At 35.7% G+C, this 12,575-nt stretch overlaps 1 protein-coding gene across 1 annotated transcript; it reads left to right on the top strand.

Moving 5' to 3' along the window:
• Positions 1-8,574: 8,574 nt before the first annotated feature.
• LOC148873905 (amino acid permease 3-like) lies at positions 8,575-11,437 on the top strand. Its single transcript, XM_088986681.1, has 6 exons — positions 8,575-9,102; positions 9,241-9,474; positions 9,582-9,675; positions 9,773-9,987; positions 10,071-10,210; positions 10,314-11,437. Exons 1-6 carry the CDS (start codon positions 9,009-9,011, stop codon positions 10,965-10,967), a joined length of 1,431 nt encoding a protein of 476 aa, XP_088842807.1. The 5' UTR covers positions 8,575-9,008; the 3' UTR covers positions 10,968-11,437.
• The last annotated feature ends 1,138 nt before the right edge of the window (positions 11,438-12,575 follow it).

Here is a 12,575-nt window from a genome sequence, read left to right as displayed (position 1 = left end):
ATTTAACGGACCCCACTCTTAAAGGGGGAAATTGACATCCCTTCTATGATGTAAAACTTTCGTAAAAGTTGAAACCTGAATAATTACAATCAGTAAGTTTGACTTGACTTGGTAATAACAGCTATTGAATTGAATTAATTAATTAAGTAAACGTACGGTTAAGATGTCAAGACATTCTCTGGGACGTGGAAGACAAGAATGTGCTAATATCAACCATCCTCCCCACTTGGACCTACGATAATTAGACTGTACTCTCCTTAGAAATTTGAAATTACAGCCATATCCTAATTTACTAGTAGCCACCCTTCTAAATCTCATATTGTTCATCAATTTGATATGGATCTACGGTTAGGATTTATTTCACCCCTAAAGGTAGAATTAAGATTTATAGGGATGTAGTGAATAGTTAAAACCCAGAAAATCTATCTATTAAAAACAATGCTAAAGTATCAACCATTTAATATTAAAAGTACCTTTCATATGTATTTCTCAGATTATTTTGAGGTAACAAAATGTCTTCCTATCATATGACATTTTCACATAAATAGTAATAAAAATTTAAATTTTCTGATGATAATACTCTTCGGTAATAATTTTATTTTGTGAAAAAAGGATATTTTTGACATTATATAATATTTAACTGAAGAGATGAATCCAAGTATCTATTTTCAATAGTTTAGGGTATACAAATGTTACAATTAAAAGTTGAAGGGCTTCAAATACCTATCCTTCACCACCCCTAAAACATAGGGTACATATATGTGATTTACCTTTTTTATTTTTTTCGTGCGTATATCACAGTGGCAGTTTCGTAAATAATTAATCAAAATCGACCAAATGTTCTCTCTCGAACAGGCAGCGAAAAGCAAAACGAATACGACGTTTTGTCCAAAGCGCGGAAACAAAACAAGGCGCAAAAGAAGAGTTGACCAATTGAGCCGAGTATGTATAATTGACCCAAAGGCCGAAGCTCCAACCCGCAAATCGGAATACCGTGGGCCCCCACTTTGGATCCACCATGGCGTCACTTTTGACGGTTACATTACATCCAACGAAGACCAACGGCTGGCATTAAAAGGTGGGCCCTCATCATTATCTTCCCCTCACTTTAAAAGTCTTCAACACTAACAGCAGTTACAGAGATACTCTCTCGTCAGTCGTCACTTATATCTCATAATCAAACCCTAGACCCACTTGCAGAAATCTTAGGGTGTATTCGGGTCGGATTTGGGGAGATCCAATGACATCTGAATTTAATCCGATTATTCAAATTTCACATTCTAATCCACTTTATCTCGAATTTTATCGGATCGCTTGTCTAGGCATCCGGACTTGCCTGTGTGTTAATTGATAAAATTATGGTCTTTACAAATTAAATTATAATTTAATTTTATACTCAAAATTACAGAAAATATATAAATATTAATTATTTAATGTTTAGAGAACTGAATCGGACATAGAACCGGAAAGGAAGATGGCCATACGTAGGGCTGCAAATGGGTCAAATTGGATTCAGTAAAGGGTATTTTGATCCGATTCAATAAGAAATCCGACTAATCCGAATTCAATGAGAATATTTCGAAGTTCCAAGATTATGATTCAAATTCAAGTTCGGTTATCTTATCGGATATTCAAATTGGATTGTAATAAAAATAACTTGATGATATAATATAAACTATATTATTTATATAATAATATAATACAATATAATATAATATAGTATTTCATAATTAATGGATTGGATTGGGTGGATTGATAAACAAATCGACTTATCCGATTTATTAAGATCTAGGGAGGTATCAAAATCCGATTCTTATATGGTTGAATTCGGATTCAAATTAGATTTGATTTGACTTACTTTTAGCCCTAATTAGAGGTTCAACTGGAGGTTGAACCGTGATGATATAACTTTGGGCTAGGTGGGCCAAGAGGTTTCTTAGCCCAGGGCAAGCCTGCAATATATGCGGGGGTTGGTGTAGGTCCAGGTCAGGCTAGGAGGCCTAGAAGAAAAATAGCTTTGTAGGTCAGGCTAGGTCATAGATGACCATTCCTAGTTTTGGGGCTTAAAAATATGTCACTTCCGCCCAAGTGCTTAAAACTAAGTGTTTATTTGGGCTCGAACTACACCATTAAGCACTTTTTGATGTTTGAGAAATAAGTTCAAAATTAGTGTTTATTTAAAAAATAAGGACTTATTTTCTAAGTCCAAATTTCCAACTTTTTTTAAGTTGTATAAGTACTTATTCAAATATTTTTTTTCCAAAATTATCCCTAGTTGAATTTTAAAATACCACATAAAATTATCATTAGTTGAATTTTACAAAAGTACTTTCGTAAAAGTGATTTTATAAAAGTACTTTCATAAAAGCGCTTTTGTAAAAGTAATTTCATAAAAAATACTTTTATAAAAGTACTTTCATAAAGTGCTTTTGTAAAAATACTTTTATAAAAGTGCTTTTATTAAAGTGTTTTCATTCGTAAAAGTGCTTTCATATTTATAATGTAAAAGTGCTTTAATAAAAGCACTTTCATAAGGGTATATTTTGCCAATTTGAAAAAATGAAAGACAAAATAGTCATAAATGCTTATTAAAATGCATATTGGAGAAAAATACTATCAAACACTCAATATGAAATAAATGCTTATTCGAATAAGCACTTGTTTTAAGCACTTATTTTTAACATAAGCACTCCCAAACATGGCCTTACACAATGGACATAATGTTTCTTTCCTCCTTGATGAGTTGTTGTAATAAGATACTTATTGAGCTGCTTTAAAATCTTCTTAGCCTTTTGTAATTCATTCATTCTTTGAGTTCCTTAGAGCAACCCTCAACTTTGAAGAGAGTGATGATGTTTAGTTCATTTAGTTTAATCAAACAATATTTCCACTTTTTTTTTTTTTTTCCTTAACAAGATGCTTGTAACAAATTTAGCTATGAAAAACCTATTTTGGTTAGCTGCATAATTAGCATACCATTAGTACTCCGTAATGAATTTGTTATCATCAAAAGACATATAGTCAATAGATTGAATCAAGGTGGCAGCTGGTATTAAAACTTAACAAACTCTTATAAATATGGATCTTAATTCAATTTCCATTTATGCTCAACACTAATTAATTGGGATAAAGTTGTTTTGAATGGAGTTGAGTTTTATGGTTTCAAATTTTAGCCAGTGATGACACCTATTATGTTTTTTGAAACCCATTTTATCAACTATGACATCTGAAAATTAATTCAGAAAGTTGCCAAACTAGAATTCAACAGTCTGCAATTCATGATTTGGTTCATAAATCAGCTTTTCTTTTATAATGTTGTCAAACTCTAATCACTAATCAGACATAGAACCATTTTGGTGACTAGAGATAATCGGTTTAATGGTTTCATCATTTACTTCAATTGTTCAATTTGTCCAAATAAATGTGAAAAAATATAAAATTAAAAAAATTAGAAATGCTGTTATAAATTATCTTTTAAAAGTATTTTACCTCAAAATAAACACAAAAATATAAATATTAAAGGGTATAAAACACACTAATACAACTGAATGAGATAAGATTCACCAAACCAACATTTTTAAGAATCAGTCAATCGAAAAATTGTTTTGGATGCTGGTTCTTGGTTTTAGCAATGACCATTTGGTCCAGTGCAAGTCTGATAACATAGATTTTGCATTAATTTATACCATTTAATTTTTAGTTAAAACAATATATTCTATATAAATTCATAATTTCAATTTAGGGAAATTGCATATATTAATAATATACCTTATACGTTGGGAGTGGTCTCACTAGTAGCTATTACCTGCAACTTTGCTTTTATCAATTATCAGATGCACGTGATGTCACATGCAATTTGAAATATTTTTAAATACTAAAAATTATCCTTTAGGAAAACATTGCTCATATTCTTTTTTGATATTGGACCAAAGCAGCGGTAAATAGAATCCCAAGCCCACCATCAGTCACCTCCTCTAATATTTTCACTTTTCCTGTCTTCTTCTTCTTCTTACCCCTCCATCTTATGCTGTGAATTTCCTAAATCTTCGGCACTTCTTTTGATTATTTATGACAATAAAGGGCAATTTAATAAATCTACTACCCAATATAACGTCCACTAATCGTGTTGGACTAAAGTAGTACTTTAATAGTGTATTAATATGCAATTTACCCTTTTAATTTAATTTTCACCACAAATGAATTGAATTTATCCTATTGCTCCATGTAGAGAATGACTGATGAACCCAGCTCAAAATTCTTAACCCCACTATAGAGGAACTGGGGAGTGGTGTCAAATGACTCAAATCCATCGATGCGGAATATAGTGACTGTAATTTCAGAATTCTGTATTGGGCTGTAGTGTACTTATCGGTATGACATAATCTGATTTTGAATGACGTGACACATGAATCACTTCTTATATGTGTCAAAAGATAAAAAAGCAAGTGTACTTTTTAGCTGCATTGTCAACTCTGTTCTAAAAATGGGGTCAAGGGTCCACTTCAAAGGAATCCACCGGCTAGTTGCTATCTTGCTATATATATATTCCTTAATTTGTTTCTTCAATGAATAATGCATACAAAGTTTAGTGGGAATCAAATAGTGATATTAGAAAGAACTTCATTCAATAATGATAATGGTGCTTCACATTCTCAAATTTCAAAACCATCTGATCCAAGTCATAATCCCCCATAGACAGAACAAAATTTTGATAAAAAGGTTGCATGTGATCAGGCATTTGATTCCTAATTGATGTTAACAAGATAGCAAAAATCAACTATAACACTTGTTCATCAAGGGGATTTTTGGTTTGACCAGTTGATACCCATCTATGTCTTATCTAAGGGAATTTGACTTTGGGTATCTTAGATGCCATATTAGGGTTTCATAAGGAGATAACCGTCCTTTTCAAGAACAACTTGAGTGGTCATACATCTTTTCATGTGTCAGTCATACAAGCAAATTGAAATTGTATGTCTGTGTTATTGTATTCCACACTGGCCGATGAAAATAATTCAAAGTCAAGGCTTCCTAAATCACCCATTCTAGTGTGTTTGTCTAGGTATTATGATGGGATTCGGTCTAATTGTGTGGACCATAGTATGTGAATCGACTTTCAGAGGGTCAATTCTTATCTTGGGTTGTGGTTCATCCACCAGGTAAGTGATGTGCACCAGCAGCTAGCATTTGGTTACATGAGTAATATCAATAACACAATAATTATACTAACTAGATAGTTGGATTCGTTTTTCAAGCTGTCTATTACAGGGGTGTCAAGTGGACTGGATTTTGTCCAATCCAATCCAGTCCAATGTGAGTCCATTATAAATGGATCAAATCCAATCCAGTCCAATGAATGTTTTGAATCAATTTGGATTGGTTCAATTTAATGTCTAAATCGTTCAATCTGTTCAAATTTATTTTAATTTAGATTGGTTTCAACTCAAACTCGATCTATTGACACATATATTCTTATCTTATATTAATGGACCAGATATTGATTTAATCCAACCCAATCCAATATAAATTTACTATGGACGGAGAAAGTCCAACCCAATCTAATAAATATTTTGGACCAGATTAGTCCAGTCCAATATGTCTTGTTGGTCCATCCCATCCGTCCAAAATGATTTTGGACTGGACAGAGTCTAATCCAAAACCGGTCCATTGACACCCTTAATCGATTACTTGGCCACAATAGCTGACCAGGTCTTGGGTTTTGGATGGTTTGGATTGTTCATCCACATACCACAGGGTAAACCACCTGGTTGAACCATTAAATTTGTCATCAAGGAAGCTTAATTTCCGGGTTGAGTGGGTTGATGGCCATTCAATTTTTAAATATCCCTGCTTTAGATAAACACTAGAAACTATGTGAATCAGGGTTTGGATATGTCTCAAGAGGCAGCTAAGCTTGAAATTCTGGTTTCAGATATTTATTTTTTTCTTCTTTATGCAAAAGGGCACACAGTCATCATACAGGGTCATGTAGGGCCTTATAAATCTTATAACTTTTCTCTCTACTTAGTAATCTAGGCTTTCAAGAGACTAAAAAGAATGAAGATATAAGGGTTATCCCTCTACCTCCATGACTCTTAGAGTCGCACTTTCAAACATTTCAGCTACATTTGATTACCCACTTCTCACAAGCCAACCTAATAGATGATGATGTACTAATACTATAACACAATTATCTAATAATCTGATACTATAACACAATTCTTTCAGCTACATTTGATTACCAACTCCAATTAAATCTGTGACCAATCTTGAAAAAATGCCCTGATGAACTCTATCCAAATTCAGAATGATCAAACACAGTTCTATTAAGTAAATACGTGGTTGTGTCTTGGCCAAGGTTCAAAGTATATCCATACATATTCTATGATATATCTATCAAAGGTTAATACCCTTTCTAGCTAGAGATGCATTGGCTCAATCCTTGAAACTTAAACAAATTTTAAACTAAGCGTGATACCTGGAACCTTGGTCTTGGCCCTTGGATTTTTTATTCTTCCAAATTTGACTAGTCAAACAAGATAATTGGATCTGACTGTGTTGCCTGATTGTTTTCCAAGAATGGACACCGGCTGCTAGTATCTACCAAAGTTGCCTAACAACTAATTAATTAAGCTGTCTTATTGGTGGGAAATTGGGAATGTGTTTAATAAAACTTATTAAAGGTTTTCTTTAGGATGATGAGCAGATGAATCAGAAGTAGATTGGGCAAAGCTTCTTTATGTCAAAATCTTGTTAAAGGTATTAAAAAGTCATTAATATATAACAATCAAATAATTAAAAGATGATGAAAACTACAATTAATTATTAAAAGCTAGTATATTAATTATTCCTGTTATATACCAATCCAAAGGTTGGTTAATATTAAACAATATATACTAACTAACCATGTATCATCATTATTCTAATCGGATAGACTTGCTTCAACATGGATAATATATAATATTAGATACAACTTTTATATATTTCCCATTAACATTAATTAATTAATTCTTATATAAAAGCTCCATTATTAAGTCATATTATGTCTAATATATCTGTTCTTTAGGACATGCAGGCTCTGCTGACATGCATCTCTCCGAACTAGATTGAGTTTGATGACTTTGTATTCATGTCTTGCTTTGTCATGAAGTTTCTCCTGCAAGTCAATATGAAAGTTAATTAATCTAATAACTAGTAATTAATTTATTTGTTAATCTAATAATTAGTAATTGATATAATTCTCCATGTAAGTCATTAGTAGGGTCGATGTCTTTTGAGTGGGTTCTGTAGTCCTAAATCACAGATGATATCTATGCTGAAATTTCTGAGAAGTAATTATGGGTTTGTAATTGTTGTAATTATAAGTTATGAGATCAATAACTTGGTTATTTAAATATTAGGTTTATCCTTATATCGTTATATATATAATACACACATACATACATTAAAATCATTGTTTATTTATAAATTTATTAGGCAGAGATTTAGGTTCTTTTGAAACCTTATTAGTGCAAAGATGAAAAATAACCTTGTTATATTAATGAAAGAATTAGTTCTTTTAATAGATTATTTAAAAACCAAATTGAGTTGACTCGGTAATGTTTCAGTCTGACTCACTGAACAAATCTCCTAGAATCTCTTGATTAATGAGAATGTAGTGGCGTATAGTGATTGAGGTAAAGATTCATAATGAACTGATCATTTCAAATTGCAGTAGTCTTCCACCTCTAAATGACCTCTCTATATCAAACCCACTATTGAAGGAGGCAGTTAATTAATTAAAGCCCAGTTTACAAGTAGTTTCTTCAGTTAATTTCTCATAACGATCAAAACTTTGGAAAACTTTCTAACTCATAATCAAAGGAAATTAATTTTCATTTTTAAGTTTGTTTCAGCCCTTAGAAAGGTGATTTTACTTATTAATTAAATAAAAAAAGCGCCCTTCAAAAGGGTTTCAGTCTTTGAATGAATCCTTACATTTAACTTGCATTTTCCAAGAAAATACATGGATTAATAAAATGTTGGCCTTCTGATGAGACTTTGATTAAAACGTTCAAGGATATATACTTGGAATTGATGAATAGGCTGTAACAGTTCTCTACTTTCTGTTCAAATAGTCATTCCTTTGTGTTTGGGAAGCTAAAGATGAGAACTGAATCCTATTTCTTCTATTTAATCAATTAAATGTACTGATCAGGAGGAAGTGGCCAAGTGGGGATCCTTATTCCTCTTTGTTTCAGTAATAATAATTAAGAGAAAGCTACCCATCTAGGATGGAGATCCTCTTTGTTTAATTTCTTAGTTGCTTAATTATGTTAGTCCATTGGTGAACAACTATTCTTCAAATAAAAGAAATTGGTTTTGATGAAAAACTCAGTTGGGGAAGTTGTGGAGAGAGAGAGAGAGTATTGACTTGGGATTTTCCTTGATAGTGAGCTTGAAAAAGGGTGTGGCACGTCTTTGGTCTTGGTCCTCTTGGAGCCTTCTGAAATCTGCTGAACCACGTGTTCTCTGTAAACCTTTTTCTTCCTAACAGGTGTTATATATACCCCACCACCTCCCTCCATTAAATTCACTCCTTCCCTCTCGCTCAGTGCCAAGTCTTCTCTGTTCAGCAGTCTCACCCACAGAGACTCGATCGAAATAGTCATCTCTGTCTCTCTCTCTCTTTCTCACACACACGCACTCACACAGCAATACAGCATGACAGCAACGAGTTTGCTTTCCTACTCCCTTTTACGACTCTCTTTTTCTACTCTCTAGACCTCATTATCAATTTGTTGAGCATCTGGTGTAGGTGGTGAAGTAATCGAGGCATACCAACCCAACTAGCCAAAATCTCTGATTTATTTGGGATTTTGTGACTCTTGGACGGTGTGTCAGTTTTCAGTGACACACAGTAGAGCTTCTTATAAGTAGTTTGCTCACCTTTGAGAAGATTCAGTAGCTCATTTCCTTCTCTCTCTAGTCTCACTTTCACTCGTTTTGCTCTCTTCCAAGTTCCAAAGATGGCTGAGAAACAGGTGTTTGATCTCTCGATAGATGTGTCTCCACAAGGTGGCTCAGAATGCTTCGATGACGATGGACGTCTCAAACGAACTGGTATTTTCAGAAAATTCTTCTAACTCCCCATAAATGATCTTGTTCTTTTGCTGTTGCTGTTTCAGTGTTTCTGCTTTGGTTCCTCGTTTCTTTGAGCTAACAATTTCGTTTTGTTTTCTTTTTTCTGGTCTAAATCAGGGACCTTTTGGACTGCAAGTGCTCACATAGTTACGGCTGTGATTGGATCTGGTGTGCTTTCCTTGGCATGGGCCATAGCTCAGCTGGGATGGATTGCTGGTCCAGCTATGATGATCCTATTCTCCTTTGTGATCTACTACACCTCGTCTCTCTTGGCCGACTGTTACAGATCCGGTGACACGGTCTCTGGCAAGAGAAACTACACTTACATGGATGCAGTTCGATCCAACCTCGGTGCATAACTGAACTTCTCAAAATTCTCCCTTCAGTTAACCAATTAAACAAATGGGTTCTCTAGAAAAGTTCTGAAACTAAATTCCTTCTTTTCAAATCTTCCACAGGTGGAGTCAAGGTTAAGATTTGTGGGGTAATTCAGTACTTGAACCTTTTTGGAGTATCCATTGGATACACCATTGCAGCATCTATAAGCATGATGTGAGTCGAAACTTGGTACTTAACAGTCTTCAACTAACTGTTCCAATGCAGTTTAATGGTATTTATATTAATGGATCTTCTGTGTTTTGATCAATAGGGCAATCCGAAGGTCTAACTGTTTCCATGAAAGTGGAGGCAAAAACTCATGCCACGTATCAAGCAACCCCTACATGATCATTTTTGGTGTCACAGAAATTCTGTTATCTCAAATTCCAGACTTTGATCAGATATGGTGGTTGTCAATCGTTGCTGCTATTATGTCCTTAACTTACTCTATCATTGGGCTTGGACTTGGGATCTCCAAAGTTGCAGGTCTGAATTGCTTTCTTTCTATCTTTGTCTTACAGAAAAAACTGAACAATTTCTCCAAAACTAACCTGGGTTTCGATCATCAGAGACTGGAAGTTTCAGGGGTAGCCTCACTGGAATAACGATTGGCGCAGTCACAGAAACCCAAAAGATATGGAGAAGCTTCCAAGCTCTCGGAGACATAGCTTTTGCCTACTCTTACTCAATCATCCTCATTGAAATTCAGGTACCTAGATATGATTCATACTCAGTAAGCCCGCATACGACAAGATCATCTCTGAGTCTTGGATTACATCTGCTGATCAATTAATTACTCTGTTTCTAAACAGAACACACTCAAATCCCCACCATCTGAGGCCAAGACAATGAAGAAGGCAACCTTGTTCAGTGTTTTCGTGACCACACTGTTCTACATGCTCTGTGGCTGCATGGGCTACGCTGCCTTTGGCGATTTGTCTCCCGGAAACCTCCTCACCGGCTTCGGCTTCTACAATCCATTCTGGGTCATCGACATCGCCAATGCTGCTGTAGTTATCCACCTGGTCGGTGCCTACCAAGTCTTCTGCCAGCCCCTCTTCGCCTTCATCGAGAAATGGGCATCACAGAGATGGCCAGACAGCAAACTCATCACAAATGAGATCAAGGTCCCGATCCCAGGCTTCTGCCCCTATAAACTCAACCTATTCCGCCTGGTCTGGCGGTCGGCTTTCGTGGTGGCGACCACCATCATCTCCATGCTCCTTCCATTCTTCAACGACGTAGTGGGCATCCTCGGAGCCTTCAGCTTTTGGCCCCTCACTGTATTTTTCCCCGTCCAGATGTACATTGCCCAGAAAAAGATACCCAGATGGAGCACTCGCTGGCTTTCTCTCCAAATCCTCAGCTTCGCCTGCCTTGTTATCTCGGTCGCTGCTGCCGCCGGTTCCATCGCCGGCGTCATCCTTGATCTCAAGGTCTACAAACCCTTCAAGACCAGCTACTAATAAGTTTGCTTCTCTCGCACGAACCCATCGCCGTCGGCAGCCTTGGTTAAGCTTTCCAAGGCAAGAAGATCGGGCCATCAGAGGTTTTAATTAGTTCCCGTCCCTGTCCATGACAACAGCATCAAGTAAAGCTGTTGTTGGTTGTAGTTCAGATCTGTCAGTTGCTTCAGCTGCGTGAATTTCCTGTTTTCTTGTTAACAACTTTGGAGGCTCGCGGTACCATACGCAAGTGTATGGTATGGCATTCAAATGTAGTAGTCTCCTCCTGCTTGGATTGTTATAACTCTTTCTGCTTCTGATCAATCTTGTTCAGTGTTCTTGTTTTCACTTCAGCACGGACCAGTTGGTCCAGGTCCGGACTAGAAATTGTGTTGTGCAGAGTAAGACCTGGACCTCCTGGTCTCTCTTTGTTGGTTTTTATGGGGTTGAACCATTAAGCAAGTATTCCCTGAAGTGTGGATCGGTTTGGATGCATTGCGAGTAAAATTCAATAAAACATCTTGGTCATTTATTGCTAAAAGAACAAGCGAATGTATCATGGCGTGGACTGATCCATGAGATTCAAATATGAACCAGAAATTGCAATATTAGCCCAATTCAATCCAAATTGAGCTTACATCCCCAGTGCATGGATATTATGGCGTGGATTATAGTAGGGCTGTAAACGGATTGGATTGTGCTCGGTAAACGGTATATCCAATTTGATTTTATAAAAAATTCAATTGATTCAAATTTGATAAGAATCTATTAGATTTTCAATTTATGATTTTCCAACATCTGGATCTGATTCGAGGATTATGGTAAAAAAAATGGTGATTGATGCTGTCCGATCATAGTCTTGTCAACCGGCGAAGTCGAGGTGGAAAAACGAAGTCATGCAACAAGATTTGAAACAAGAAAGAAATTAGAGGCTCGAGGAATTGTTCTCAAGGTAGGCATTTCGACGCTCAAGTTAGTAATGAGAGATGGGTGGTTGGGCCGAGAAGTTGAGAGAAACGTGCTGGTCCGAGCAGAGGCAGAATAACAGAATGAAGGCTGAAGAGTTAAAAGTCCTTTACCTTGAGCGGGGGCTACCTATTTATAGCCGATGATTCATGTCTTATTCGGATGAGGCTTCTAGGGTTGTCAAGATGAGGTTGTTCGCCGAGGCCTTCGGGATAAGTCCTAATTCCCGGCAGAGTTGTTCTCCTTATCTGTACGGGGCTTCTTGGTCACGCTTATCCATCCTATATGGTGCCGACTTGGCCAAAGAGATAAGATGGCCGCGGAGGTGCCACATGGCACCCGAGGCCAACTCAACCATAACCCAAATAGTGATATAACATAAATAATATAATATATTATTAAATAATAGGGTAAATTTCTTAAACTATCCTTATGGTTTAGCTAATTGACTAAGTGTACCCTTATTGTTTGAAAATTGACTAACACTACCCTTACTGTTTCTGACAATTGATTAACTCTACCCCTATTGTTAACGTTCATTAACAAAAAGGTGAAAAAAACTATTTTACCATTTATTCTTCTACAAAATTTCAAAATAAAATAGAGAAAAGGGAAAGAAATCTTGTTTTTTCGATGATTTCTTTAGCATTCGAACAAAAAAAA

This window comes from Nelumbo lutea, chromosome 1 (genome assembly GCF_056320005.1).
Source record: "Nelumbo lutea isolate HS-2025 chromosome 1, American lotus-T2T, whole genome shotgun sequence".
NCBI lineage: Eukaryota > Viridiplantae > Streptophyta > Magnoliopsida > Proteales > Nelumbonaceae > Nelumbo > Nelumbo lutea.
Note: the sequence above shows the minus strand (reverse complement) of the source record. Positions and strands in the feature narration are given on the sequence as shown.

Coding starts and splice junctions, on each gene's coding strand:
- LOC148873905 (XM_088986681.1), top strand. CDS start 9,009: ATGGCTGAGAAACAGGTGTTTGATCTCTCGATAGATGTGTCTCCACAA. Junction 9,475..9,581: donor TGCAGTTCGATCCAACCTCG/GTGCATAACTGA, acceptor AATCTTCCACAG/GTGGAGTCAAGGTTAAGATT. Junction 10,211..10,313: donor TCATCCTCATTGAAATTCAG/GTACCTAGATAT, acceptor GTTTCTAAACAG/AACACACTCAAATCCCCACC.